A 24,992-nucleotide genomic window follows, 5' to 3' on the forward strand; every position below is an offset into this window, starting at 1 on the left:
CTGAGAGTCAGGCGTGCCCAGAGCTAAGCTTTTCTTGCTTAGTTTTGATAGGACTTTGGGACATTTCTTTCCTTCTCTGGGAGCTCAGTCTCCCCTCCCCTTGTTCCCATCCCATCTGGCCTCTGGCTTTAGTGCAGTGTCCACGGCTACACCGAGGAGTGAGAAACCACTAGAGCTGTGTGGCTTCCTTAGGAAGGCCTGGAGGGATCCCGAGGTATTGGTGATTTGGAGGGCTGATACCCCTGAGTGACGCAGCATCAACTCACCTGCATACCTGCCCTGCGCCAGCATGAACACCCCGAAGCACCTCTTTGGGGGAACCTTCCTAGGCCGAGGCAGAGTAGTCAGCAACTTAGCCTGCTCTTTCTTTATCGGTGGGCAACCCAGATGCCTGCCAAGCAGACCCCCAGAGCTTCTGCAGAGGCCACGTGGAAGGTGGCTGAGCCCCAGTCCTGGAGAAGGGGGGATACCATCCACATGGGCACGGTGGGTCGGGCTGAAGATCTCAGCCTCTGGTATCAGATAGTATGGGTTTGAATCCTGACTAACACGTTCTAGCTGTAGAGTCTTGGACAAATTACTTAAACATCTGACCCTTAGGTTTCTTACCTGCAAAATGGGGGATTAAAGGAGCAACTAGCTCCTAGGGTGTGTTGGGAGGGCTTGGTGAGGTGAAGCCAATAAAACCCTATTAGCATCAGCACTGAATGAGCATTAGCAGCAGTTGTGATCCTGGGTGTGTTCTGAAGATACTCGTGATCTTGTCAAGTGAAGCTCGGCCCTCACAGACAAGCAGCATCTGGTTTGGAGTTCTGACCAGTGGAACTCTGGGCTGGTTTAGAAGGGGTCTAAGTTAGTGCAGCCAGTTTGCCTTCCCCAGAAGTGGGCATGCTTCTGTCCTCTGCCCCCTGATATGCCTCGTCTCCTACCCAAGCTCCCTTCATTGGCACTAGAGCAGTCAAGGGGAGGCTGACACCCAACACCGGGGACAAATAGAATCTGCAGGCACCTTGAGCCCTGGAGCAAGAAGGGAAGTGGGGAATGAACAGCACCAGGCCCGGCGTGGAGGCAGTGTGGACGAGGAGGCGAGGGCCGGGTCCCAGTGTGCATCCAGGTGCCAAGAATCTGTGCAGCAGCCTTTATTTTTAGCCTTGGGTCCGGGTGGGAGGTGGCGTGCTGCAGCCCAGGGCCCGTTCGGACCAGGTACATACAGTTCACACTCTTCAGGAGTATGAACTCCAGGAGCTACTTCTCTCTCCTTTTCTTCACTTTGAAAAGAGTCAGCAAAATCCTTATTTCCATAAGCATTTTTCTGGCTGTAAAAAGCTGAATCCCAAACCTGTTATTATAGCTGTTCATGCTATTTTAATCTGCTCTGTTTAGAGGTAAGAGGGTAGCAATGACTCTGCAATTACTGAGTACATTTGATCCACGGCACAGCTACGGGAGCCGGCGGAGAGCCCTCTGAGTGGGATGGTGCCGTGTGTGGCAAATCACTTTCAAATTTACTAAAAATATGCCCCTTTGCAGCCATGCAGATATCATCATTTTCCTCCCTGAGGCTTGTTGAAATTCCCGTTTGCTTCCTGCCATACGCTCGCTCCCAGCACGTGTCCCTGGGCCCTCCTGCCTGTTCCCTTTCATTCTTTGTCTTGGTCCTGTCTTGGCCAGATTCTGTCTGGTCTCTCTCACCCTCCGCCCCACCTCACCCCTTTTTTCTTCCTCCCTCTTCATTTCCTGCTCGAAAATATTTTCTGTTCTACTGACCAGCAGGCTAGTGAAACCATTTTTCATTTGCCATGGTCGGAGGAAAAATAGTTAGAATTCTGAATCTACCAACTATTTCACATTTAAACAAGCTGGCAAGCTGGACTGACGCTGAGCCTCCTACATACAGTAATTGTTGCATCCCCAGGCTCCCTTCTCTATCTCTGTTCCTATTTCATTCACTTTTCTATTTGCAGCCAGCACAGAATACGGGCTTCTCCCCCTCCCTCCCTCCTGCAGCCCGCCTTCTATCCATGACCTTGGCTTCCCTGAGCGCTGCACTGTAAATGAAATGTGGCGTGGCCACGTGTATCTTGATAAAATATATCAGTGGATGAATTGATTTTCATATTGATTTCCTTGGATGAGCAAGGTGTGTATAGAAATCAAGTGTCTCTTACTGATGGTCCTAGAGAGAGGCAGGATGCCTAGGGAAGAACAGGCTTTGTTTTTCTTTCACGTAGGGAAAGTTTCTGCTTGTTAGCTTGGGAGAGAGGCCTCTTTGCTTTGTCGGCTCACCCTCTTTGTGGGAGGAAAGAGCAAATGTCACAAGGGCCTGGACTGACCCCAGAGAGGGCTGTGCCATCCCAGGGACTGCCTGGGTCTTTGAGGAGAGCATGCATCTGGATGTCCCCAGCTACTTTGTCATTAGAGCTGAAAAACTCTCAAGCCTTATTGGAGGCCATGTGCACCCAGAGCGTGGAGGGTCTTGGATGGGGAGATGTATTTGCATGTGATCTTCATAGCCTCCCCCTGGCCACTTTCCACTGTCATGTGTCAGGTTAGTTGAGATGTGGCACTTATGAATCCAGGACTGATGCTGTGGCTCAAGGGAGCCTCGGGGCTCTGCTTGACCAGGTATGATTCATATGTGTCCCCATCAGTGCATGGGCGGGTATCGGTATGTGTGCTTGCAAGGACACGCATATAAAGATCTGTGTGAGCTTGTGTGTGGGTTGGGTGTGACTACAGGTAGACGACAGTCTCCAGGCTTGCAGTGGCTTTTATTAGTGAACTCTGGGCACGAAAGGACAGTATCCAGTGAGGTGATCAAAACTTCATTTTCTCTCCTCTGCAATTGCTTTCCCAATTCCCTCTCCCAATTGCTCCGAAATAAAATAGATGCTTTCAGCCCTCTATTCGATCCAAGAAGTGAGCTGATAGTTAAATCTTTTTATGAGGCTAAATAAGCATAGCTCAGAGTGGTGCTGTGCGTGTGTGGACGCTCATGTAATAAAGCACAGGTAACCGGGATATTTGGGGCTGAAGCTATGGTAATTCATTACATTTTCTGGCTAACTGAGGCTTAACTGGAAAATCCTTTTGGTTATCAGCTTTGCGGAAACGCTTTGCAAAACAGAATAGTATATTTTCCTGCTTTTGTAAGAACCGGGTAGTGAAGTAATTAAATCCTTTGACATTTTGTGATCTTGCAGCTCATGAGGGCTGGTATTCTGGCTCTCACTTCTGATTGCACAGGCCATATGAAAGGTGTAGGACTGGCTTGAATTAGTGTTTACCCTAAGAAGGTGGTTCTCAACCCGGGACAGTTTTGTCCCCCGGGCATATTTGGCAATGTCTGGAGACATTTTCGGTTGTCACAACTGAGGGAGGTTGTTACTGGTATATAGTGGGTAGAGGCCACAGATGCATCTAAACTCTGTACCATAAACAGGGCAGGTCCCCTCCCCACCCCCGCATTTAGACAATTATTTGGTCTAAGATGTCATTAGTGCTGAGACTGAGAAACCCTGAACTAGGACATATCTTAAAAAATTTTTACTAAATTCTTGCACACAAAATATTTTGTTTTCACTGGTCTGGTTTTTCATAAGAGTCGGGTGCTGGAAGTGTTCTGAATAATTGAAGCTTCTAATTCATTGACATTTATTGTTCCACAGAACAAATAGGGAAGACTGCCAGTTTGCAGATAGGCAGGCCTGTCCCGAGGTGGCCCGCCAGTGAATGCCTAGATTCATTGAATCATTTAGGACCATTAAAAACCATTAGGGCCACACTAACTTTAAATTGAACAAAGCAGAATAAATTATCCCGGAGGGGGCCAGAGTTTACCCTTTTCTCTTTCTCTTTTGTCTTTGTAACTCAAACTAAATTCTCAGAGACTTCCCGCAGAACTTTCTGATGATACAAGGTTTATTCTACTTATTGCAGGTCAGAGACAGTCTAGCATTGACACACTTAAAAGTGCTTCCAGAATATGTAGACGTGTTCATTGGTTTTGAGTGGCCCTAAGTGAGCCTTTGGCAGAATCCATCTGGTTTTGGAGTGATGTGTGTACCCAAGGGCAAATGGGAAGATTTTGCATATTCTGCATCTTCGACTGTCTGAAGACATCGTTGGACGTCAATGAATTTACATACTAAAAAAGTCTTTTAAGCAGAATCTAACTGGGTTTGGGGCAGTTATGAAGACTGAAGGGCCTCCTTTCTTAGAGTAAAGGAAAAGCTTTTACTGTGAACTTAATCTCAACTGAAACTTCAGTGCCAAATGTTCTGGAACTATTACGCATCATTTTATTAACCTACACCCTTTCTGTCGAAAAAGAATCTAATTAAATGAAGTGTCTGCATCTGTGTGTCTAGTGAATGCAGGTGAGTAGTTAGCGTTCAACGCTTGGTTTCATGTGCAAATTACCAACCCATGGTAACCTCTGGCAGGGGTTCGTTATTTCATGTAAACTAAAAAGGGAAAAACTGCCCCTGCAAGACTGACTGGTATTCCACATCAGTAAAAGAGGGCGGAGTCCTGCAGCCAAAGCATGGTTCATCTCTCAAGCTGTGTTTCGGAGTTTGCCTTACAGTGTGTATCAGTAGAGGCAGGAGCAGAGAAGGAAGACTGGAGGTGGAGGCAGATGGCCGAGGCTCTTGGCTCAGTTCTGCTGCCTCCTAGCTGTGTGACCTTGGACAAGTTGCTTAACCTCCCTTAGTTTCATGGGGACAACAGCACCCACCCTGCCCCCTGTGCAGGCTTGTTTTCAGGATCAAGGGCTGGGAGAGCACTCTGCAAATTGCAAAGAGCTGAGTAGATATCAAGCACTGCGGACATTGTTCCATTGTTAAGCAAGAATGGTACCATTTTTAAACCAGGTTTTGAGGACATCCCAAGCATCGTTTGGTAGAGGAGAGGAGCGGAGCTTCTCTGCATGCGCTCCTTTAAGAACTGATCACAGATCCCTCCATCTGCTGTTTTCTAGCTGAAATGCTAAATGGAGTTGTGGGTGTACCTGGGGTCTTTCTCCTTACGGTATAGGTTCTGAGGGGAGCTAGATGTGTCTCCCCTTCTTTCTCTTAGATGGAAGTGTCTTTATAGCCTAGTATAAATACAATCAGAAGGTTCCTATAAAACTCTGTTATTACTGCAGTACAAAGTTGGAAATGCTTGAGGTTTCGGCTTCTTGGCTCTTCTATGCGGCAATGAATATTTTATGGGAAAGGAAATACTTCGTGTCTGACTCTTTTTATAGTGCAGCTACTCACAGGGCTGGTAACCTTCCAGATCTCTCCAAAATCAAAATTGTTGCCTGTCCATCTCTACTCCTTTCTTCACAAAATCCATTGGTGCCGTGCCTTGCTGAGTTGTCCGTGTTCTCTTGGTGAATGAATCCATTTACAAAATATGTGGGGTACAGTTTCCAGTCCTAATTAATGCCCTAAACCAGAGGAGTTGGCTGCTTACCAGGTGCACCCCACCCCTTCTGGCACCTTGTGGTGCTGGTCAGCCCGGGAGAGGCGTGCTGGCAGAATGCCCTCTGGGTTCTCCACTTGGAGGTCTCCATCTGCATTTTCTACCATGCCTTCTTTGCTGAGTGCCCGGTAGCCACTGGAGGACATGGCCCAATCTCTCCAAAGTCTACTCTGATCTTGGAATTAAAAAAGCAGTAGGTGAGTCTGAGGTCCAGCAGAGCCCAAAGGGGCTTCTGTGTTTCGAGGCTTGAGCTTCGGGCTGCAGGCCTTACCCAGAACACCATCAGGGTTGATGAGATTTCCTTCTCAGCCTCACTTACTGTGGTCCTTTCGGTGACCCCACATGTAGGGTAGGAAAATGGGGCCTTAGCGGTCTTGGCCCTGGCTTGCAGGTCCAGGACTTTAAGTAGAGGAAATGGGTCTCCTGGCAGGTCAGCATCCATGGAAATTGCTCCTCTGGCAGCCTGAGACCATCGTGACACAGGTGTTCAGCTGGATTGGCCCAGTGGTCCTCAGAAACCTGTTCTGACTACAGCAGTATCAGAGACCAGGTTTACGGCCCCATTACCATGTCAAAGAACACCCTGCCTCAGGTAACCATCCCACGTGGCTCTCCTCAGAGGCTCCCACATACTGGCAAAATACTTAGGTCTCCTGTGGATGTGGACTAAGTGGCCTGGGTCTTTTACTAGTGCCCAGAGAGCCCCAGTGTGGAGATGGTGGCGAGCGTGAAGTGTAGCTTCTGAGACGCCCAGGAGCAAAGCTGGCTGTGCCTCAACACGGGCCTGAGACAGTTTTCTCTTAGCAAGGGTGGACCTGTGAAATGTGCCTCATGTAATCTGAATGTGGGTTCCACCCTTCGTTTAGTGGGACTCGGGAGCTCGAGGGTTTCACCGTATTTCCCTTCTGCTCTGCCCCTGGTGTTTGTCTTGGCGCCAAGGTCGGTATAGGGAAAAAGTCATTTGCAAGCCTCTGGCGGCTTTGGTTTGATCTCCCAACTCTGGTTGCGTTACCGCCAAACAGAGCCGCATTTCCTCACTGCAGCTTTGTACTGTCTTCCTCTGTCCTTTTTTCCCTCCTCCTTTCCTACTTTTTGGTCTTCAAACTCAGTGGTAGCGTGAGGCAGGGCGGGAGTAGAGGGCTTTTGGTCTTGTAGGCTTACAGGCTCAGTCATCTCTTCAGTCTGAAGGTGAGGAAAGGGTTATTTATTATTTTTCGTAAATGGAAGTGGGATCAGCTGATGGCTCGCTGCAGCAATGGAACACAGCATTTTATGCCTGGGATCAACTACGCAGAGTATTGAATACAGTTGACATTTAGGGTTCCTGTGACCACCAAGTTGCTGGGCGGAGTACAGTAAAGCTCGAAGAATTGAAAATCCTCAGGTGTCCTGAAAACTCTATTGTTGGTCCTTACTCATATTTTAACTAGCCCTCTCCATCAGTGAAGTAAACAATGAGAATGGATAAAAGAAAGGGAACCAGAAAGAGAAGAAATAGGAACAGCTTTTATTAAGTACCTATTGTATGAAAGACACTGCCATGTGCTTTTCAATAAATACCTTTCAGGTTAATTCCAAAGCTAACATTCAGTAATTCCCACGTTCTAGGACCTGGATAATCCATAGATCAGATTACTGGTCCTACAATGAGATAAGCCACCAGTACTGAGTGTCTCATTTGGTGTCTACAGTTGTGCCAGATTCCATGGGAGATTCAAGGATGTATATGCTATAGTTCCTTCTCTCAAGGGTTGAAACGACACACTGTATACACATGTGCATGTACACACACGTATGCACACACAGAGGTAGATACAGCTAGTGGATTCTGCCAGTGTGAGCTATACATGCCAGTGCTCCTGAAATTCACAGGGCTCTGTGACTTGGGGTATCAGGAAGGTGCCATGAGACACTCTACCTCTTTAGCACAGGCTTGTGGGCTGCCATGATAGAAAGTGTGGGCAGCCTCAGGGCATCAGGCAGAAGGTCAGGACAGAAAAACCTGCTCCTAAAGATGCACGGTTTAGTGAGTATGGTAGGCAGAATAGTGGCCCCCCTAAAGATGTCCACGTCCTAATCTCTGGAACCTGTATTAAGTTAAATGGCAAAGGGGAATTAAGATTGCTAATCAGGTGACTTTAAAATGGAGAGATTATCCTGGATTATCCAGGTGGGTCCAGTGTGATCATTGTAGTCACAGAGGTCTTTAAATGTGGAAGAGGCAGGCAAGAGAGTTGAGTGCCGTGAATTCACTTTGTGGGTGCGGAATCTCATGGTGGGGCTCTGGCTAAATAAGGGAAGAGAGTTGCTTGGAATTCAGTTGAAATCCTTCTGTCTTGGGGGACAGGGTAGACTTGGACCCTGGAGAGAGTGATGTCTGGGGTCCCGATGTCATTCCCCACCTTCTCGTGCTCAGGCCCTCCTTTTAACTTGTCTTCCTTGTGTGAACAACCTGGGTGAAGTTTTAAAAATAAGTAGATTTTCCCAGGAAGGGCTAAAAATAGCATTAGCCTTCAGGTACTGTCTTGGCGTTTCGTGAAGGTTATTTACCATGTTTGGAGGGTAAGGGTGCTCTGTGCAGGGCCACCCAAGAGCAGCTGTGGAAATGGGGTCTTGCTCCCATAAGGGGAGGGGCTTATAAGCTTATAGATCACAGATCTGTCCATAGACTGTCAGAGTCCGAAGGAACATCCTCATTTTACAGATGGGGAAACTGAGACCTAGAGAGCTCATGTGGTCTATGGAAGATCTTGCAAGTTCGTGACCATCTGAGAGCTTGTCCCCCTGCTGGAATGTTCTAAGGCTCTTGCCTTCTAGTATTGTCAGTTTGGGAGCTTTGGGTGAATTGTGGTGGGAGTTACAGAGATCAGCTTTCCAGTGTTCCCTGCAAGATATGAATGAAACTAATCATCAGGCAGAATGTTGCCTGCCAATGGGTTTGGTTTGGGAGATGTTACTTCCCATCATGGAACTTGAAAATAATGTCTACTGAGAATGACTTTGTCTTGGGCATTTCAGTTTTATTTTTAAGATTCAAGTATAGACTTCACTGAAGGGCATCAGCCCCCTTGAAGGTCATGTTATGCTTTGTCTGGGGTTTATGACTTAGCTCTTTTTGCTGGGTGACATGTCTTGTACTCTCTTATTGTCTGATTCTCCTACCCCCAGATCTCCACAATTGCTCCTTGTTTTGTGTGGCATTTCCTATCTGGAAGTCTTTAAAAATATTCTAGGTGATCTGTCTATAGTGCTTGAGTACATTTATTCCTGGATGCGTAGAAGGCCCAAGGACCTCCCAGGCTCTTGAAGCCCTCTGATTCTTAGTAGGTTAAACTATTATGGAAACAGACACTGCATCTGTGTCTTCTCTTATTTCTTGCATGCAAGGGTGACCTTTGGGGTACATTGTTCAGGAGACCAACTATTATCTACCATTTGAAGTCTGCTGGTCTCGTCTCTCTACCAAGAGAGAAACTAAACCTCATTGTCATGATTAAGGTCATAGCCAATAGCCAGTTAAAGAGCCACTGCTCCCTACTCACACTGCTTCCCCCTCCTCAGCTCTCCTGTGGTCTCTAAGATGCAGGTGTCTTGGGAAAGAAAAGGAATAGAGAGTAAATGAGAAAGAAGAAAAGGCTGCTGTGGTGCTCTCTCTCTCTCAGCCTCACTGGAGAAGGAACTTGGCCACACACTCATTGGGTGTACTAAAGTGATGCGATGTGGATGTTCAGGTGGCAATTAAGTATTTATATCACTAGATCCGAGGATTTCCAGGCCATGACACTTCCAAATCCTTCCAACTCGCTTGTAGAGAGAGGCCTGGAGGCTTCCAGCAAGACAATTAGTGTGTGAATTAGATTATGTCTTCTGGAAGGGAGATGAAGTTCCCTGCGCACTCTATTACAGTTTATTTCATTAAGGTTGACCGTGTTCTTCTCTTTGGGCAGAGAGAATAAGGATGGATTCCATGGAGAAAGCAATGGAGCACTACTCCACTGGAGGTAGGAAGCTTTCTGAGACCCTGAGGGAGTCTCCTTCCTCCTCCTGTGAATGCTGCAGAGTTGGAGGAAGGTCCTGCCCGGCTGCTCTGAGCACATCACCCTATTCTGGTGATGAATGTAGCGAGCCCCATGCTCTGCATTGGTGAAAGGTGGAGAGGGGACCGCTCAGCGGAGCGTTGCTCTCCAGGCTGGCTCATAAAGAAAGCAGTGAGCGAGGAGTGGGCTTTGGGGTGCTTGGGGAGGAGGCTGTCAGGGACCAGGATGAAAGGGTGCCTGGGAGCTGTTGATAGGCCCACCCACCTGTCCTTCATTCCCAAGCTGGAAAGAAAAGCAGGTGGCATGGGACGGCAGGAGGTGACTCTTAGGGCTGTTACGGGGTTTAAGGTTTTTAACCCTGGGGGCTGCCATTTTAGAGAAAAACAGGCCATGTGACTGAAGAGTGGATAAGATTAGTATTTCCAGCTTGATACAGACTTAGAATGTCGCAGCAGAGCCAGGAGAAGGTGGAAGGGCTGCAGGAGGGATGCATGGGGGCTTAGAGTGGGCTCTGGTGTTCCCAGACGGCAGTAACCCTTAGATGGAGAAGGGGCGTTTTTCTGCTTTGTTTCTTGGAGCCTACGTTCAAAACTCTTAGCCGTCTTCATCTAGCGTTTAGCCTTGCATCTCCCCTTGTCATGTGTTGTTAGCTGGCCCTGGTTCTTAATCTTTTACATGCATGTCTTGTGTTCCCCACGAAGTTTTAAGGTCCTTGAGGGTACCGCCTGTGCCTTGCATTTTTTTGAACCTTTCCACAGTGGCTAACCTCATGCTTTGCATTTAGTAGGCAATAAATATTTGTCAAGTTTGAGTGAATGGAACTGCCACTCCCTGTTCCCTTCCTGGTAGGGAGCTACTCATATCTCCTTGTCTCATTCCTCGCCTGGCCCCCAGCCCAGTTTTCTGTGTCAAAAAGAGGCTGACGCCAGCCCCTTCCTCCTCCAGAGGTGATTCTGTGAGGATTTATAAGATGAAAATCCTGGGATGCAAATAGACGTGTAGGATCGGAGGGTCCCTGGAACGTGGAGACCGTGCTCCTGCTGCTGCTGCCACTTTGCTTGGTGGATTTCCCATTGCTCATTGGTCAAGTGGCTCCTCAGTCCTGAGGGGGCAAAGGGGGGCTGCCTGTAACTCCTTGGCGTCTGACAACGCCCATTTGCCTCCAGTTGTTATTTTTATCAGACTTCCTTCCTTCCTGCTCCTCTCCATGGCTCCTTCGTTCGCCACCTCTGCCAGTTTGTTCAGTGTGATTGTTTCAGCTTTATTTGGAAAGTGGAAGCCTCATTTTACTATAATAGTTCCTTAATGATTTTCTAAATGAAACTTGCGTACTTCATCTGCTCCCCACTTTTCAGATATCAAACAAATATCTCTAAGAGGTTTCTTTTTTTTTTTTTTTTTTCCTTTTTTTCTCAGAGACCAACAGTTTGCTCAGCCAGATGGTAAGAGATGGGATGTGTGGTGGGTATGTGCCCGCTCCTCACATGTGTGTAGTAGCGGATTCTTAGAGAGGGTGTCTGTTTCTGTCTAGCATTTTCTTGCCTTGTTGGCATCCAGCTATGGAGCAAGACAGAGCACCCTGGCAAGTGACCAAACACAGAGCGGGCAGCAGGAAGGCCCCGTCGCCCCAATATTCCTGTGAGGAATGCACTCATCTGTGAATGGGAGGCTGTGGAGGAGGTCGGAGAGCAGGTACCTGGCCGGTCTCCAAGGCCAGATGTTCTTTAGTGCCATAAGTCATGATAGGATGGGTAGGCATTGAGGGCTTCTAGAGCATGTCAGACCTCTGCTTTTGAACCACCATAATCCTCGTGGCTCCCCTCCCCCCTCTGTCACGGACCTGCAATGGCTTCCTCTGTGCCTGCTTTTCAATTCCACCTTCTCCTCCATTAGCATTCTGGACTACACTCATTTCACACGACGCTACAATACTCACAGCTCCAGCTCACCTGTCTCTGGGTTGGCCACCCCTTGCTCAGGAATGATGCTGTTCTAGTGCCTGCTTTGCTCTCATCTGAAGTACCTTCTGTTATTCTCTGCCTGCTACATCCTTGGTGTCTTCTGAGCCCAGCCTCAAGCCCACTTCCACTGGAGGCGTCTGGGGTTTTGATTCCCACTGACTGGGGGTGTGGCGACTGTAGTCAGGACCTGACATTTGAACACATGACTAAGAACTGCTTTATGTATTGTCTTCTCTCTTCAACTAGATGGTAAGCTTTAGGGGGCAGGACGTTGTCTTATGCTTTTGTTGTATCTTTCACTATGCCCAGTAAATACCTAGTTGATTATCAACCTGTCTAGGCTCGTGAGGGAGAAAGGGGACCTGGATATTCCTGCTGCCCCGACCATGTTGAGTTGGTAACCAGCTCAAGATGACTAAGAGGAACAGGTAACACAAAGTAGCTCCTCCGCTGCACGTTTTTGTTGCCATCTGCGTTCTGATAGTTGATGATGGCCTGTTTAATTGGATGGATATTGCTGCCAGGTAGCAAACAGAAGCAGCAGGTCTTCTGAGTTCCCTGCCATGGTAACTTGTACTTCACGGAGCCAGGCACCTGTGTAGGCAATAGATAGAGATAGGTGCTTTGTTCCATACTCTCTTCTTGTGCATTCTTGGGGAACAGAAGGATCGTACAGATGCATGGCAGGGATATTGTGTTGGCATTTTGTTCTGGAAGGCTGACCTAATCACTGTCTTTGGAAATGTCCTCATTCTCAGTACAGAATTTGGGCACTTCTCTCTATCCCTCTCCTTCTATGGTCCCTGCCCACGCTGAGCCCTCTACTCCCAGCCAGTTCCATTGTTCCACGGAGGGTTTTGGTGGCTGCTCAATGATTGCAGAGCTGAGACTGAAGTCAGCCTCTGTCTTAGGCCTCTGCATAATCCAGCTCAGTCTAGATCTGTGTAAGTTTATCCCCACCCCCTTCTCCATCTGACCACTCTGGATAAGCCTGGCCGATCTCCCAAAGGCTTGTCCAGCGTGGCTTGCTCATTCCTAATGGCAAGTCTTGGCTCATGTGATCCCCCCATCACATGGAGTTCTCTCCCTTATCCGAGGCCTTGCCATTCTTAATATTTCCTAACATAGGTAGATATAGCCGTTCAGAGCTTAAAAAGCCCCTGAAAGAACCAGCTCAGTCTCACCATATCCTCAAGCCATCTCTAGTCACTCATTTTGGCACACCACCACCACATCCTCCTTTCAGGATTCTTTCTGAATCTTTCTCACCAGCGAGGTTATGAACTGGTCAGGAGACAAGGGTCTATCTTTCTTATTCTCCAGCCTTATGCTAGCTAATGTTTATTTAACACGTTATGTTCTCAACACTGTGCTAAATCTTTTTACATGCACAATCTCATTTTTGTACCCACTGAGGTAACAATATTATTATCCCACTTGACAGATGAGAAAACTGAGGCTTAGAAAACCCCAACGTCTTAAAGCTAGTAAGTTGTATACCTGGAATTTGCAATCGGGGTTGGTGTCTGAGTTCTTAAACTTTTTCCTCTACTAACTCAGTTTGTATCAGGCTCTGCTACTTACAAGCTTTAGGACCTTGGGCAAGTTGTCTACTTCCTTGTGCCTCAGTCTCCTCCTCAGCAAAACAAATAAAAATACCTGCCTCATAGGGTTGTTCTGAGGATTGGATGAGATAATGCATGAAAATGCACAGAATAGAGCCTGGCACACAGTAAGTGCTCATGTGTCTTGTACACAATTGTTCTTCTAGTTCTTCTTCATTATCGACATCATTTTAATATTGTTTGCATTACTATTATCACCTCTCATGTCTCTGGCATCATCTTAGCACCTAAGACAATGTTAGGCACATGGCTCGTGCTCAGGAAAAGCTTAATTAATGAACGAGAAGGCACTTGGGCTTTCAGAGGTGACTCGGTGACAAATACTTGAGATGATGATGTCTTTGTGGCAGATGCTGATTATGAGGTTGTCTTTGCCAGTGTACAGTCTTGGCAGGTGCTTGCAGTGGTGGTGGTGGTGGTTGGGGGGTAAGGCATTGTAGGGTGTGATGGACGCTGCAGTCGAGAACCTTCCTGTAGCCTAAAAACTTTTTTTCCTTCCCGCCCCCTTCCCCAGTAGCTCTAAGCCCTGCCAAGTCTGTGCACAAGCCTTGAAATGACAAAGTACCCTTTAGTTAATTGCACAACGGATTGCCTAGAGTTAAAAGTTCTGATTTATATGACTATAGCTCTAACTGCTCAATAACACAGGCCTGTAATCTACTTTCATTTCAAACAGAACGGTGATTTATAGGGCAGCATGCCGCTTTAGCTCAGAAATGAGGTGTTCAACATATGCTCTGTTGACATAAATTTGGAATTTATCGCTGTTGTCAAAACTGCCTGTTGGACAAAGGTGGGTATTAAGGCAATAAATGGCTCCGAATAGTTTTCTGTCACATTTCCTAACCATTGTATTCAGTCTATTTGAGGCAAAAAATATATACTTAAAAGTAATCAAATGTCCAAAATCCATGCATCTTGTTTTGAATGGTGAGAAGGGAGGATGCAGGGAGGATGGAGGGACCCGAGGTCTTGAGGAGGGGCGGGGATGAGTTGGGGGTATTGTCAAAGAGAAAGCTTTTCATGAAGTTATGGCCCATTTTAAAAAGATTCCACTTTGCTTCCTCTCCCCCATCCCCATTAGGAGGTGGGCTTTCCTTTCTCATTTACAAAGAAGGGGAGGAAAATGAAAGCTCATTAAATAAAAATAGTAAAGGACATTTTTATGTGTGGGCTTAAAGCCAGCAATGTCAGGGAGGAGTTAGTGAGTGGGGCTGTGAAGGAGGCAGAGCAGGATTTTGTTTATGGGGAAATAAAGCCACCGGCCAGCCTCGCTTTCTTTGCTGCCTTGATGAGCTTGGGCTTCCTTCCACCTTCCCTCTGCAGGCCCGGGGCCTCCTGCAGGCCGCATAGACTGCCTGATGAGGGTGAGGAACAGTTGGTTCCCCGGCTCCATGCAATATGCTGCAATATCCAGGTCCTTACTTTTGGTACCCACAGTATGGTCAAGACGTACCACCCACCCACTTACCCAAAACATGTCTTGGGCACCCACTGATGCCATGCTCTCTGCTAGGCTTGAGAATACAGAGAAATGAGGTCAAGCTCTGTCTTCAGGTAGTTTTCCATCCAGTTGGAGAGACAGACAAGCAAGCAGATGCAGCCCCAGTGCCATCAGTGCAACAATGGACGTGTCCGCAGAAGATGGGGGTAAAATGGAGCACCCACTTTGGGAGTGGAAGGACCAGGGGAGCCCCCTAGGAATAATATTAGCTCTCTGCCTGGTGAAATGTCCCTTTGTGGGTATTAGGTCTCTGCAGAGAGAATACAGAAAAAAAATACACTACTGATAGGCTTTTTTCTTTTTTAAAGTGTGCCATGTTGTGGTCAGGTGATCACCGATGTGTGTGTCAGTGTGGGTTGTCTGTGTCATGTATTATAAGAGCGAGGCCAGAGTCCCTATGCCTTGAGGCTGCCCCTCCATTCTCATGTGCATCAGCTCCACGCCGTGGACTGGTCTTTGCATCCCCTGAGCGCAGGGGCACCAGGCAGGTAGCACGGAGGATTTAGCGAATGCGGTCAGAGTCAAGGTGAAGGATCTCTGTCTTTTCTCCATACTCTGTTTTAAGATAAGATAGCTTGCGGTCTGTTGTCGCTAAGTATGTGTCTCTGTGAGATGGAAAGTACTACATGCATATCCAGAGGGCCGCTGTGCCTTGGCTGTCACTGGGCCCGGAGTCGTCGGTATTATGCATTTCCTGCACACGAGGCTCTGCTCGGCAGGCTCACAAGTTAGGAGCCAGAGGAGCACGCAAGCCGCCTGGTACTTCTCTCCGTGAAAATGGGGCCCAGCAGGGGAAGAGAATGCGTATTTGTTGCTTTACATATTTAATGCGTATTTGTTATTTTATTTTTCCTTTTATCTCCATGCCCACACGCTTGGAGCGTCTCAGCGTTCATAAATGTGCACACACACACAGAGACACACACACCTACTACCTCCCTTTCTCTCACCCGTGTGCATGCCATACACACATGCACGTGTACACACACCCACGCAGGCTGGTGCACACCGGGCACGGACACCAGTTGTCAGCCTCCTCTGTGTGGCTCACCCTCCTTTTGCCACCAACTCCTGTCCTTTTCACACAAAGCTCCCCATTGGGAAAACTCATAATTTTTACACCACACAGTCTTGACTGGCCATTGCTGGAATTACTGTCTCTTTGAAGTGCTTTCTACTGGGGCATTTACAGGCCGTTTTAATTACCTGCAGCTTGCGAGGGGCCGTGCTCTGTCCCAGCCTTTGTTTGTTTGTTCTTTGCAAGGAGTCTGTGCAGAAAGGAATACGGCTGCCGCCTCTTACGAAGAAAGAAAAGGGGGAAAAAAGAAGTTGGGGAACCCTTCTCAGAGCTTCTCCCCACAGCATGCTCCGCACTCCCTTCCCCTCCAGCGAGCTCAGGGAGAGAAGCAGCCCTTGCCCCTGGCTCGCCCATGTTCTCAGCAGGTTCCAGCTCTGTGGGTCCCTCTCCTAGAGCTTGCCTGGGATATTTTTGTTTGTGTGTGTGTTTTGGTTTTAAATATTATTAAGTATATTTTCAAACTTCTTGTCACAGACAGCAGGGCTGTCAAATAAAGCTCCTCTCATTGCTGACCAAATCAGAGTCAGCTGCAGGTGAGCTGGGATCCTGCTCATATTTTTTTCACCTAAATCTGTTTAAGGAGTGTGGGTTATTAAATTATTGAGTCTGGACAGTGGGTGGAGGGTGGGGGTTGAAATCACGTGTGGAGGTAGGACCCACTTTGAGCTGTCTGGATTTTACTTTCCTTGTCTTTATTTTTCATTTGATTCTCTCTCTAGAATGAACTAAATATAAATAGCCTTCTTTGGGGTTTTTCTTAAACACGAGTGTGGCATGTCATATCTGCAGATTAAGATGCTAGCTTACCAGAGGAGCCTTGGAAATTTATCCCCTTCTCTGCGAGCTCCTACAGCAGAAGGAATCTTCATTCATTTTTTCATTTAGTCCAAAAATGTACTGAGAAATCAGAAACCTCATACATTGCTGATGGGCATGTAAAATGGTACAGCTGCCTTGGAAAACAGTCTGGCAGTTCCTCCAAAGGTTAAACATAGAGTTACCATTGACCTAGCAATGCCACTCCTAGGCATATACGCAGGAGAAGTGAAAGCATTTGTCCACAGAAAAAGTTGTATACAAATGTTCATAGCAGTGTATTCATAGTAGCCAAAAGGTGTAAACAACCAGATGTCCAATGACTGATGAATGGATAAATTAAATGTGGTATATCTGTACAAGGGAATATTATTCCACAAAAAAAAGAAATGAATTACTGATAGATGCTACAACATGGATGAATCTTGAAAACATGCTCAGTGAAAGCAGCCAGACACAAAAGGCCACATATTGTATAATTGCATTTATATGAAATGTTCAGAATAGGCAAATCCATAGAGGAAGATAGGTTAGTGGTTGCCAGAGACTGGGGGATGAGGGGAATGGGGAGTGACTGCTGATAGGTATGGGGTTTCTGTTTGTGGTGATGCAATATTCTGGCATTAGATAGTGGTGATGGTTGCACAGCTTTGTGAATATGCTAAAGACCACCAAATGGTATACTTTAAAGGGTGAATTTTATAGTATGTGGATAATATCTCAATAATGGTACTTAAAAAAAAAAGTGTTGAAGGCCTACTCTGTACCAGGCTCTGTGCCAGACTCTCAGAACACAGCAGATGGTTTCTGCCTTCATGTAGCTTACAGTCTGGGAGAGGTAAAGAATACCAGTAAAAAACCCAATATAGACCTATAAATTGTGTTACGTGCTATAAAGGCAATCACTAAAGTGCAATAATGGAGAATAGTGATGTGGAACCTACCTAGATGACTGAGGTTCAAAAGCAGCCTTACTTTCCCAGAGCCTGGCACAGAGTAGGTGTTTAACAGATACAGAGTACTTAGCAGTCGAGGACGAGGCAGTGTGCCTTCCCTGAGGTCCTTCCTGTTGGAAGCTATAAAGTCCCTCGAGACCCAGCCTGTCTGTGGACTCTGGGTGCCATCATTCTGCTTACCTGTTCTGTTAGCGGCTCCTGTGTTCTTGTCTCTCCCTGAGTAGGGTCGGGTGAATCCTGGACATGCTCTCTGTGTATCCTGTCTTGCTGGTGGTTTTCCTGTAGGGGGAGGCTCTGGGAGGACATTATGGGGGGGCAGATGGTCTCTCCTCAGCTAGGTAAATGTGAATATGGATCCTGATGTGAGAAATCTGGAGACTTCCACCTGCTTACCTGGGAAACTAAGTCACTTAGCCTCAGATTCCTTATCCACAAAATGGGTACAGCACTCTCTTCCCAAGCACAGGGTACTTGAGATGTACCTTAGCAAGCCTTTCAGTCAGATGTGATAAATGAATGCTTTAGCATTATTATTATAAAACCTCAGTTGACTACATTTTGGTTTTTTTGCATTTTTCCGGAAGAAGGGAAAAAAGCACCAGCAACAAAGTGGATATCTATTTGGTTTTTGCCTTTTCCTTCATTAACATGACAATAGCTTTCACAATGTGATTCCGTGTCCGTACAGGTTAATCTGCCCCACCTCTTATCTGTGTTCATCACTGATGTTTAGCATGATGGCTCTATAGCTCCGAATCCTCATAGAAAAGTAATTTAATTTGCAGTGTACTAAAGCAGAAAGAATGAGGCAATATACATTACGAAGATTTTCAGAAGCATTTAATTCCAGAGGAACTTTTTTCTTAGGCTCTTAATAAACCTCATCTGTTTTCAACAGTCTTGGAGGATCCGGGGCTGATCTGTGGGATATGAAGGTGGCAGCTTCCTGGCTAAAGTGAGACCATATAAAAATGAGCCTAGATAACCAGGAGATGACGTTTCTTCCACACACTCAGGCAAAACAGCGAGATAAAGGAGGAATCTGTAGCTTTTTGAAAACTTTTCCCAGAAATTGGCTATTTGTGCTGGTTGAAAGCCTCATATGGGAATGAGAGAGAAAAAGCAAAACCCCTGCTCATCCATAACCATAGTTCAATTCCCTTATAGGGCCTTTTAGGATCTGGAGAGAATATTTTGGATTTATTTTTGTTTCCCTTGGGCTGACATCATCAAGCATGCATCATGGTGCCCTGTTTTGGATTTGGAAAAAGCTGTAAGAAGCTATAAATCTTAAGGCATTTTACTGTTTTTTTCCTCTTCCCTTTTTTAAAAGCACAACTTTTCTGGTTTTGTTAAAGAAAAAAAAAAGGAAAGAAAAAGAAAGAAAACTACAAAAGTGTGTATTGATCCCCTTCACTCAGATCTTAACTGCCCAGGCTGTAATACCTTGCTTACATCTGCCAGGTTTTTGTGCAGTTTTGCAACATCTCCTTAATCCAGTGAGCATAAATAGAACATTTCAATCATATTTGGCTACCAGGAACTTTGCAGATAAGCACGCTAAGACCTTGTTGAAAGGGACTCTATGAGATTGTGTGCGATAAGATCATCCTATAGCCTGACGCACAAATGAAAAACTTTTGTTCTTGGTGAAATTTGTTGATAGAGATATTTCAAATAAATGACTTTGGAGAACTCGGTCTTTTAAAACAAAGGGCCAGTTACGTAACAGCCAGAAGCCCAGGCCTCCTGGTGCTCAGCAGCCGTGAGGATCCGTCTTTGAGCAGTTGCTGTGGGGAGATTAGCATGCCCTTTGTCATTTCTGACATCATATTTTAACACTCAGGCAGCCTTATCTGAAAGCACTGTACTTGGTGTGGTTATGGCCGTGGGGAATGCCATTGTCCTGCCTCGTATTTTCAAGGCTCAGGACAGCTCCTTCCACTCTTCGGTCAGCTCCAGGTTGGCCTTGATCCCAGGCCAAGGCAGGATGCATGGCTTTCTTTCTAAGAACCCCATGGAGGCCTTCTCTTTTGGACAATAGGGACAACTGTTCTTGTTCTTGATTTTTGTGTGTGTGTGTGTGTGTCTGTGTGTGTAGAGGGGGTGGGTTTTTTTACCTCTCTGTTTTTCTCTTCAAATTCCCTTTCATGTTTGTTTGTTCATTCATTCAACAAAAATGCACTGAGTCCCTCCTATGTTCTGGGCTCGATGACAGAGGTTGAGGGGATGAAACTGGTATGGATCCTTCATGAAGGAGGTTATAGTCCAACTAGCAGGACCCTGTCAGCCCCACAGCCTTTCAGTGTCATAAACCTGATTGGAAAGGACCTAAGAAATCATCTAACTCAACTTTTGTATTGTTGCCAAGGTGTGAAGTGAAATCAAGAAGAGCGTAAGTGGTTTGATCAAGGTCATTTGATAGTTCCTGGCAGAGCTGGAGTGAGCACCAGATCTCCTGCCCCTAGTCCAGTATTTCAGTCAATATACCACACTTATAATCTAGGTTCTTAAGAAAATGTGCCTTCTTTGACATTCTCTCCTCTTGCCTTTAAAAGGCTTTGATACAACCAAATGGCCACCATCTTCCATAGCTCCACTGGTCTGGATTCCCAGCTTGCTATATGCCCCCCACCACTCCCCCACCCCCATCCTGTAGCACGGAAGGTGTTAACTAGCACTCTGTTAGTTCTTGGTTGTTTTTTTTAATCTGTTTGAAATCTTTGCCTTTTATTGGTATATTTACTTTATGGCATACATAAAGAGCCATATTAAAAAATAAATTGTGTTGTAAAAGCGTTCGGTAATGTTTATTAATATTGACTAGTCAGGGAGCAACGAACTCTATTGCTAGAAGGATAATTTGTGGTAATACCAGCTAAGCATTCACGGCTTGTCAAATTACTGTCTAATCTCAACATTAAGAAAAATGCGGGTAAAAGGATAATTTCTCTTATGCCTTGAGAAAATGAAAGTGACCCATTCCCTAGCCAAGGGTAGAACTCTCCCTTCTTTTTCTCCCTGGGGGTACCAGGCCTCCTTTCTGATTCCACACAGTCCCAGGGCTGGATTTCAGTGGTCAGGTATCCCTTTGTCTTAGGGTGGTTGGGAGTGCTTCACTAGAAATTAGCTTCTCATGTGTCTGCTTTGGCTGCCTGCATCTGTGCTGAGGGCCTTGGATGTGGAAATAGAGACATGGTTCCTGTCCTCCAGGGGCTTATAGTTTCGAAGAACTTATGAATGGCTTAGTCCTGAATCACGGACTTGATATTTTGAGAAAGTACATAAGGAGAAGGACACGGGTGCAACTAATGGACTAGACTGGAATATGTCCCTACTGGTAGCATTAAGAGACATTCCTTGGGAAGATATAATGTCACCCTTAGAAGGTAAGGAACATTCCTTGAGCATCCCAGACGTTCTGTTAATGACATGCTCCGGAGGCCTCTAGTAGAACAGGCTCTGTGCAGAGTATTCCTTCCCCACAAAAGACACGTGGAGAAGGTACAGGAGATTGGACTGCAGATGGAAACACCTGCAATCTCCATGGAAGTTGCTTTTGGGAGTAAATCCCTGATAGCCTAATAACTTTTCATTCATTCCTTCCTCTTAAAAGTAGAGCCCGGAATGCTGTTGACTGTTTGGCCTTCCTCTTGTCATTTGAATTAAAGGTAAATGGACATTGAAGATACGTTTTGAATTTAAGAGTCTGGTGGAAAAAGAGTAAACCCACGGCTGAAGTAGATAGAGTTATCTCTCTCTCTCAGTTCTGTTTCTGCTTGGAGGGGTGAGCAAGGCCAGAGTGAGGTTCTCTTACTACTTGGTTTGGGAGTCATTTGTTTCTTTTGAGACTGAGAACATTGGCAGAACCCCGTGAAGGGACCTGCCTCACACCATGCCCACCTGGGAGACACGGCAGCAAGTCAACGCCAGTTGGCCAGGTCCTGCTCAAGAGAGGAGCAGGAGGTTTGCATGGTGGCTGGGTTCTGTAGAGAGATTGTGATAGCAGGATTTGTCCAGGATCGTAACACAAGTTAATGGCTGAGTCAGGGTGAGGATCTAGGTCTTCTGGCTGCTCGCCTGGCATTTTTCCATGTACCCTGCTACCTCTGTAATAAAGGGCAAAGGTGCATTACCTCTCATGCCACACCAATCCATTTGGCCAAGAAAGCTACTTGCAACAATTGCCAGGCACATCCACTGGCATCTAGAAAAAAGGCAGTGAGGTTACCCAGAAAGCATTCATCATGGTGAGAGACTTGATCTGGAACCTACAGGGAGAAGAGATGAGAATCCAGGGGCGGAGTTGGGGATGCTTATCCTGGTGGTGGCTGCTGAAACCTGAAGACTGGTCACTCCAGAGTCCTTTTGAAAAACAAATCAGAATGGGTGTTTTTCTTCCTGTTCCTCCTGACAGCCGCCTCTTGAGAGGTGGACACCCCTGGAAGCTAAGAAATCGCTAGTGAAGAGAGGATGAAAAGGAATAACACCGAAACTGATACGCTGCCATCCACCAGACCTGACCATGAATGTGTGCAAGAGGTTCATTTGCTGAACCACTTGTGAATAGAGCTTTTGCCACTCCATGGACCATCTCTTAGAAAAGCAAACATCTGTCACGCCCCGGCAAGTGACAGGAATACTCAGTTATCGTGTGTGTGTGAGTGCAAACACACTCATATGCCTGGGTATCTATTTAAAAACTGCTTTGCCCAGAATGCTGTTGGGACATGTCCCAGTGCCCAGCATTGTGAAATATATTTAGAGTTAAGAATGTTCAGTTAAAATGTTCTGTACTGTTACTATTTCTCAATTGGGATGGATCAGCCGTGCCCAGGAGTAAGATTACATGGGGGTAGGGTGCACTACAGTGTCATGGATGAGGGTGTGTGAGCGTGTGTGTGTGTGTGTGTGTGTGTGTGTGATTGAGAAATCATTTGTTGTCTTTGGCAAGGGGGTAGAGGAAAAGCGAGCAAACAAAACTGTGATTGAGAAAGAGTTCTGTGAAGAGGACTGGGCGTGATCGCTATCGGAGGCTGCACGCACTGGGCACTGTCTGCTGTCTTCAGGCCACTCTGGCCCCTAGACTGTGGCACTGAGGAGGCTCATCTGGGGTCCCGCATGGTTTTGGCACACTGCTGGCCAGGTTCTCATTACGGGATTTGGAAGGTGGTGGCAGTGGGTGGCTGGGTTTAGCTGTCATGATCTGGGCACTGAGGCCCAGATCCGGGTCCTGCTGGCCTGAGGGTGTAATACTCCCTCTCCCCACCTGTGGTTGTGTCAGTATCAGTACCAGCAGCTCTCCAGCCTTTGACTGTGGTCTTAACACGTCAACATTCTGATTGCAATGGGTTGTTGGCTCTAAGGGGGCCTTGAATGCTCTCCTGCCTGTCCCACCACCCTCAGCTCTTGCCTCTGGCTGCCATTGCCTGCCCTGTTATACCTCAGGGCCCAGGCCCCTGCGGACGTGGCAGGCAAAGCACAGAAATGGGGGTGGAGGTGGATCCTGGGAACAGGGTCTGAGAACAGGAGTGTGGGTGGGAGGAAAGTCAGTGTTCCGGGCCAGATGGCCCACACGCCAGCCGGCAGCTCAGAGCCTCGGCCAGGCTACACATAGACCCTCTTCCCAGTGCCTACCTCCCCACTAGCCCGCCTGCTTCCCTGCATCTTATCGGCTCCATTGCTGGCTCCTGCCTTAGCAGCGAGGTCTGGTGGGAAAGGCCCATGGTAGGAGTCGGCATTGGAGCACTGTTACAGGCTGGGCCTGTGACCAGTTGTTCCTGGGGCCTCTGTCTTCCTGGGGTGATCATACATGCCAGGCCCTCCTTACAGAGCTGCAGTGATGGGAAAATGAGATAAACATGCATGAAACCAGTTTGGAAAGTCAAAAACGATGACTACCACCTTACATTCACAGAATGATGTTATCTGGTTTCTTGAAACCTTTCTTTCTGTCAGGGCTCAACCCCTGGCAAAAAATAGAGGAAGACAGTTCAAAAGCTGGGCCTTAGCTGGAAGGCTTTGCATGTTGGGGAGTGACTGCAGTTCTAAGGACCTCTGGATGCCCCAAGAGGAGCATCTTGTATCCATAAAGGCATCAAATCATTAATAAGCTTATTCAGAGCCCACTCTGTGCCAGGCACTGCAGCGGGAGTGGGGATACGAGAGAGAAAAGGTACAGATGCAGCCCCCCTAAGTTTAAAGGTCTCGCAGAGGAGCCAGGCACCTGCACAATTGCAGTGCAGTGAGGGCAGTGCTGTGACCAAGGTAAGCAAAGGCCCGGTGGCCTCCCAGTGTGGTCTGTGATAGTTTGACCGTGAGCATTATGTCTGTCTGACTGTTCTGGCGCTGAAATTGGATCTGACTTTTTTTCTTGGTCTACGTGCCAGTGAGTAAAGCAATAGGAAGTGCCCTGTTCTTCTGGCCCTTGGACAAGCCCAGGAATAGATGCTTCCTTGGCAGTGGTCCGTGGGAAAAGGGGGCTCTCTAGGCTGTCTGAGGATCCAGGGATATGTCTCCATCAGTGCCCATCTCCAGCTCCCATTCCCTCCATCTCCCTTCCTCTTGTTCATCTGCCGGAGGGATGACTGCACAGCCCCAGGTAGGGGTGGGCCTGCCTTCTGTCCAGCCAGAGCAGCAACCTATCTTTTCCTTTCCCCTACAGGAAGCTGCACAGTGGGATGAAGACGTACGGGTGTGAGCTCTGCGGAAAGCGGTTCCTGGATAGTTTGCGACTGAGAATGCACTTACTGGCTCATTCAGGTAGGCAAGGATGCCCCAACTGGCCCCTTGGAGCACAGGCAGCCACCTCCTGCCCGCCTGCCCCCCGACTCAGAGCACAGTGTCCCCACTGTCAGCCGGGATCTTGGTCCAGCTTGTCCCGTGGATGCTCCCTCCAGTTTCATGGAGCAGAAAGTCCATCCTGATGGTCTGACCCTCTGGATGAACCCAACCTCATGCTCTCTTAGGTTTCCCAGGGCATTGTTAGCACCCAGGGCCCTGTGTGGTCTACCTTCCAAAGTAGACTGTGGTTTCATTAGCAAAACAGTTGTGGAATTAGGTTCTCGCTGTCTAATGAATCCGACTATTGGGTTCACATTATACAGGAGCCTTTAATTAAATAGATATGGAAAGGTTGGGACACAAAGCTAGTTAGAGCGTGCTGTCTTTTGCAAGTAAATTTTATTCAGTTCAAGTGGGGTCGACTATGTGGCTGCTGGTATTTTTGCTCATGTTTGGGTAAAGCTACTCTGCCCCACAAGGTGTGGAAAGGAGAGAGGCACCTGACATCCAGTGTGCCTGGTGTTCTTGGTGGAGCGAAGGATATAGCAGGTCTGATGCTGCTGCTTTGAACCTGGCTTCGGTTGTAAAGGCCTCCACGCTTCCCTGCCAGGGCCAGTGCTCTATTCCCTCTGATTCCCTTGCCTTTCAACCTTGGAGTCACGTTGTGGGGGAGAGGAGAGGGCTAGTTTCTTATTTGGTCTTACTCTCCCCTCTTATCATCAGCTGTCAGCGTCTGCTGGTTCCTTCCCCATATTGCCTC

General features: G+C 47.2%; 1 protein-coding gene across 1 annotated transcript in view; it reads left to right on the plus strand.

Annotated features, from left to right (window-relative positions):
• The window catches only part of ZBTB16 (zinc finger and BTB domain containing 16), a 177,686-nt gene that overhangs the window by 64,104 nt on the left and 88,590 nt on the right, over nucleotides 1-24,992 (plus strand). The window contains exon 3 of the mRNA XM_004427308.3: nucleotides 24,114-24,211. Within this exon, the coding sequence (XP_004427365.1) occupies nucleotides 24,114-24,211 (98 nt within the window). The remainder of the gene's footprint in view (nucleotides 1-24,113; nucleotides 24,212-24,992) is intronic.

This window comes from Ceratotherium simum, chromosome 7 (genome assembly GCF_057802395.1).
Source record: "Ceratotherium simum simum isolate JZ-2026a chromosome 7, ASM5780239v1, whole genome shotgun sequence".
Classification (NCBI taxonomy): Eukaryota; Metazoa; Chordata; class Mammalia; order Perissodactyla; family Rhinocerotidae; genus Ceratotherium; species Ceratotherium simum.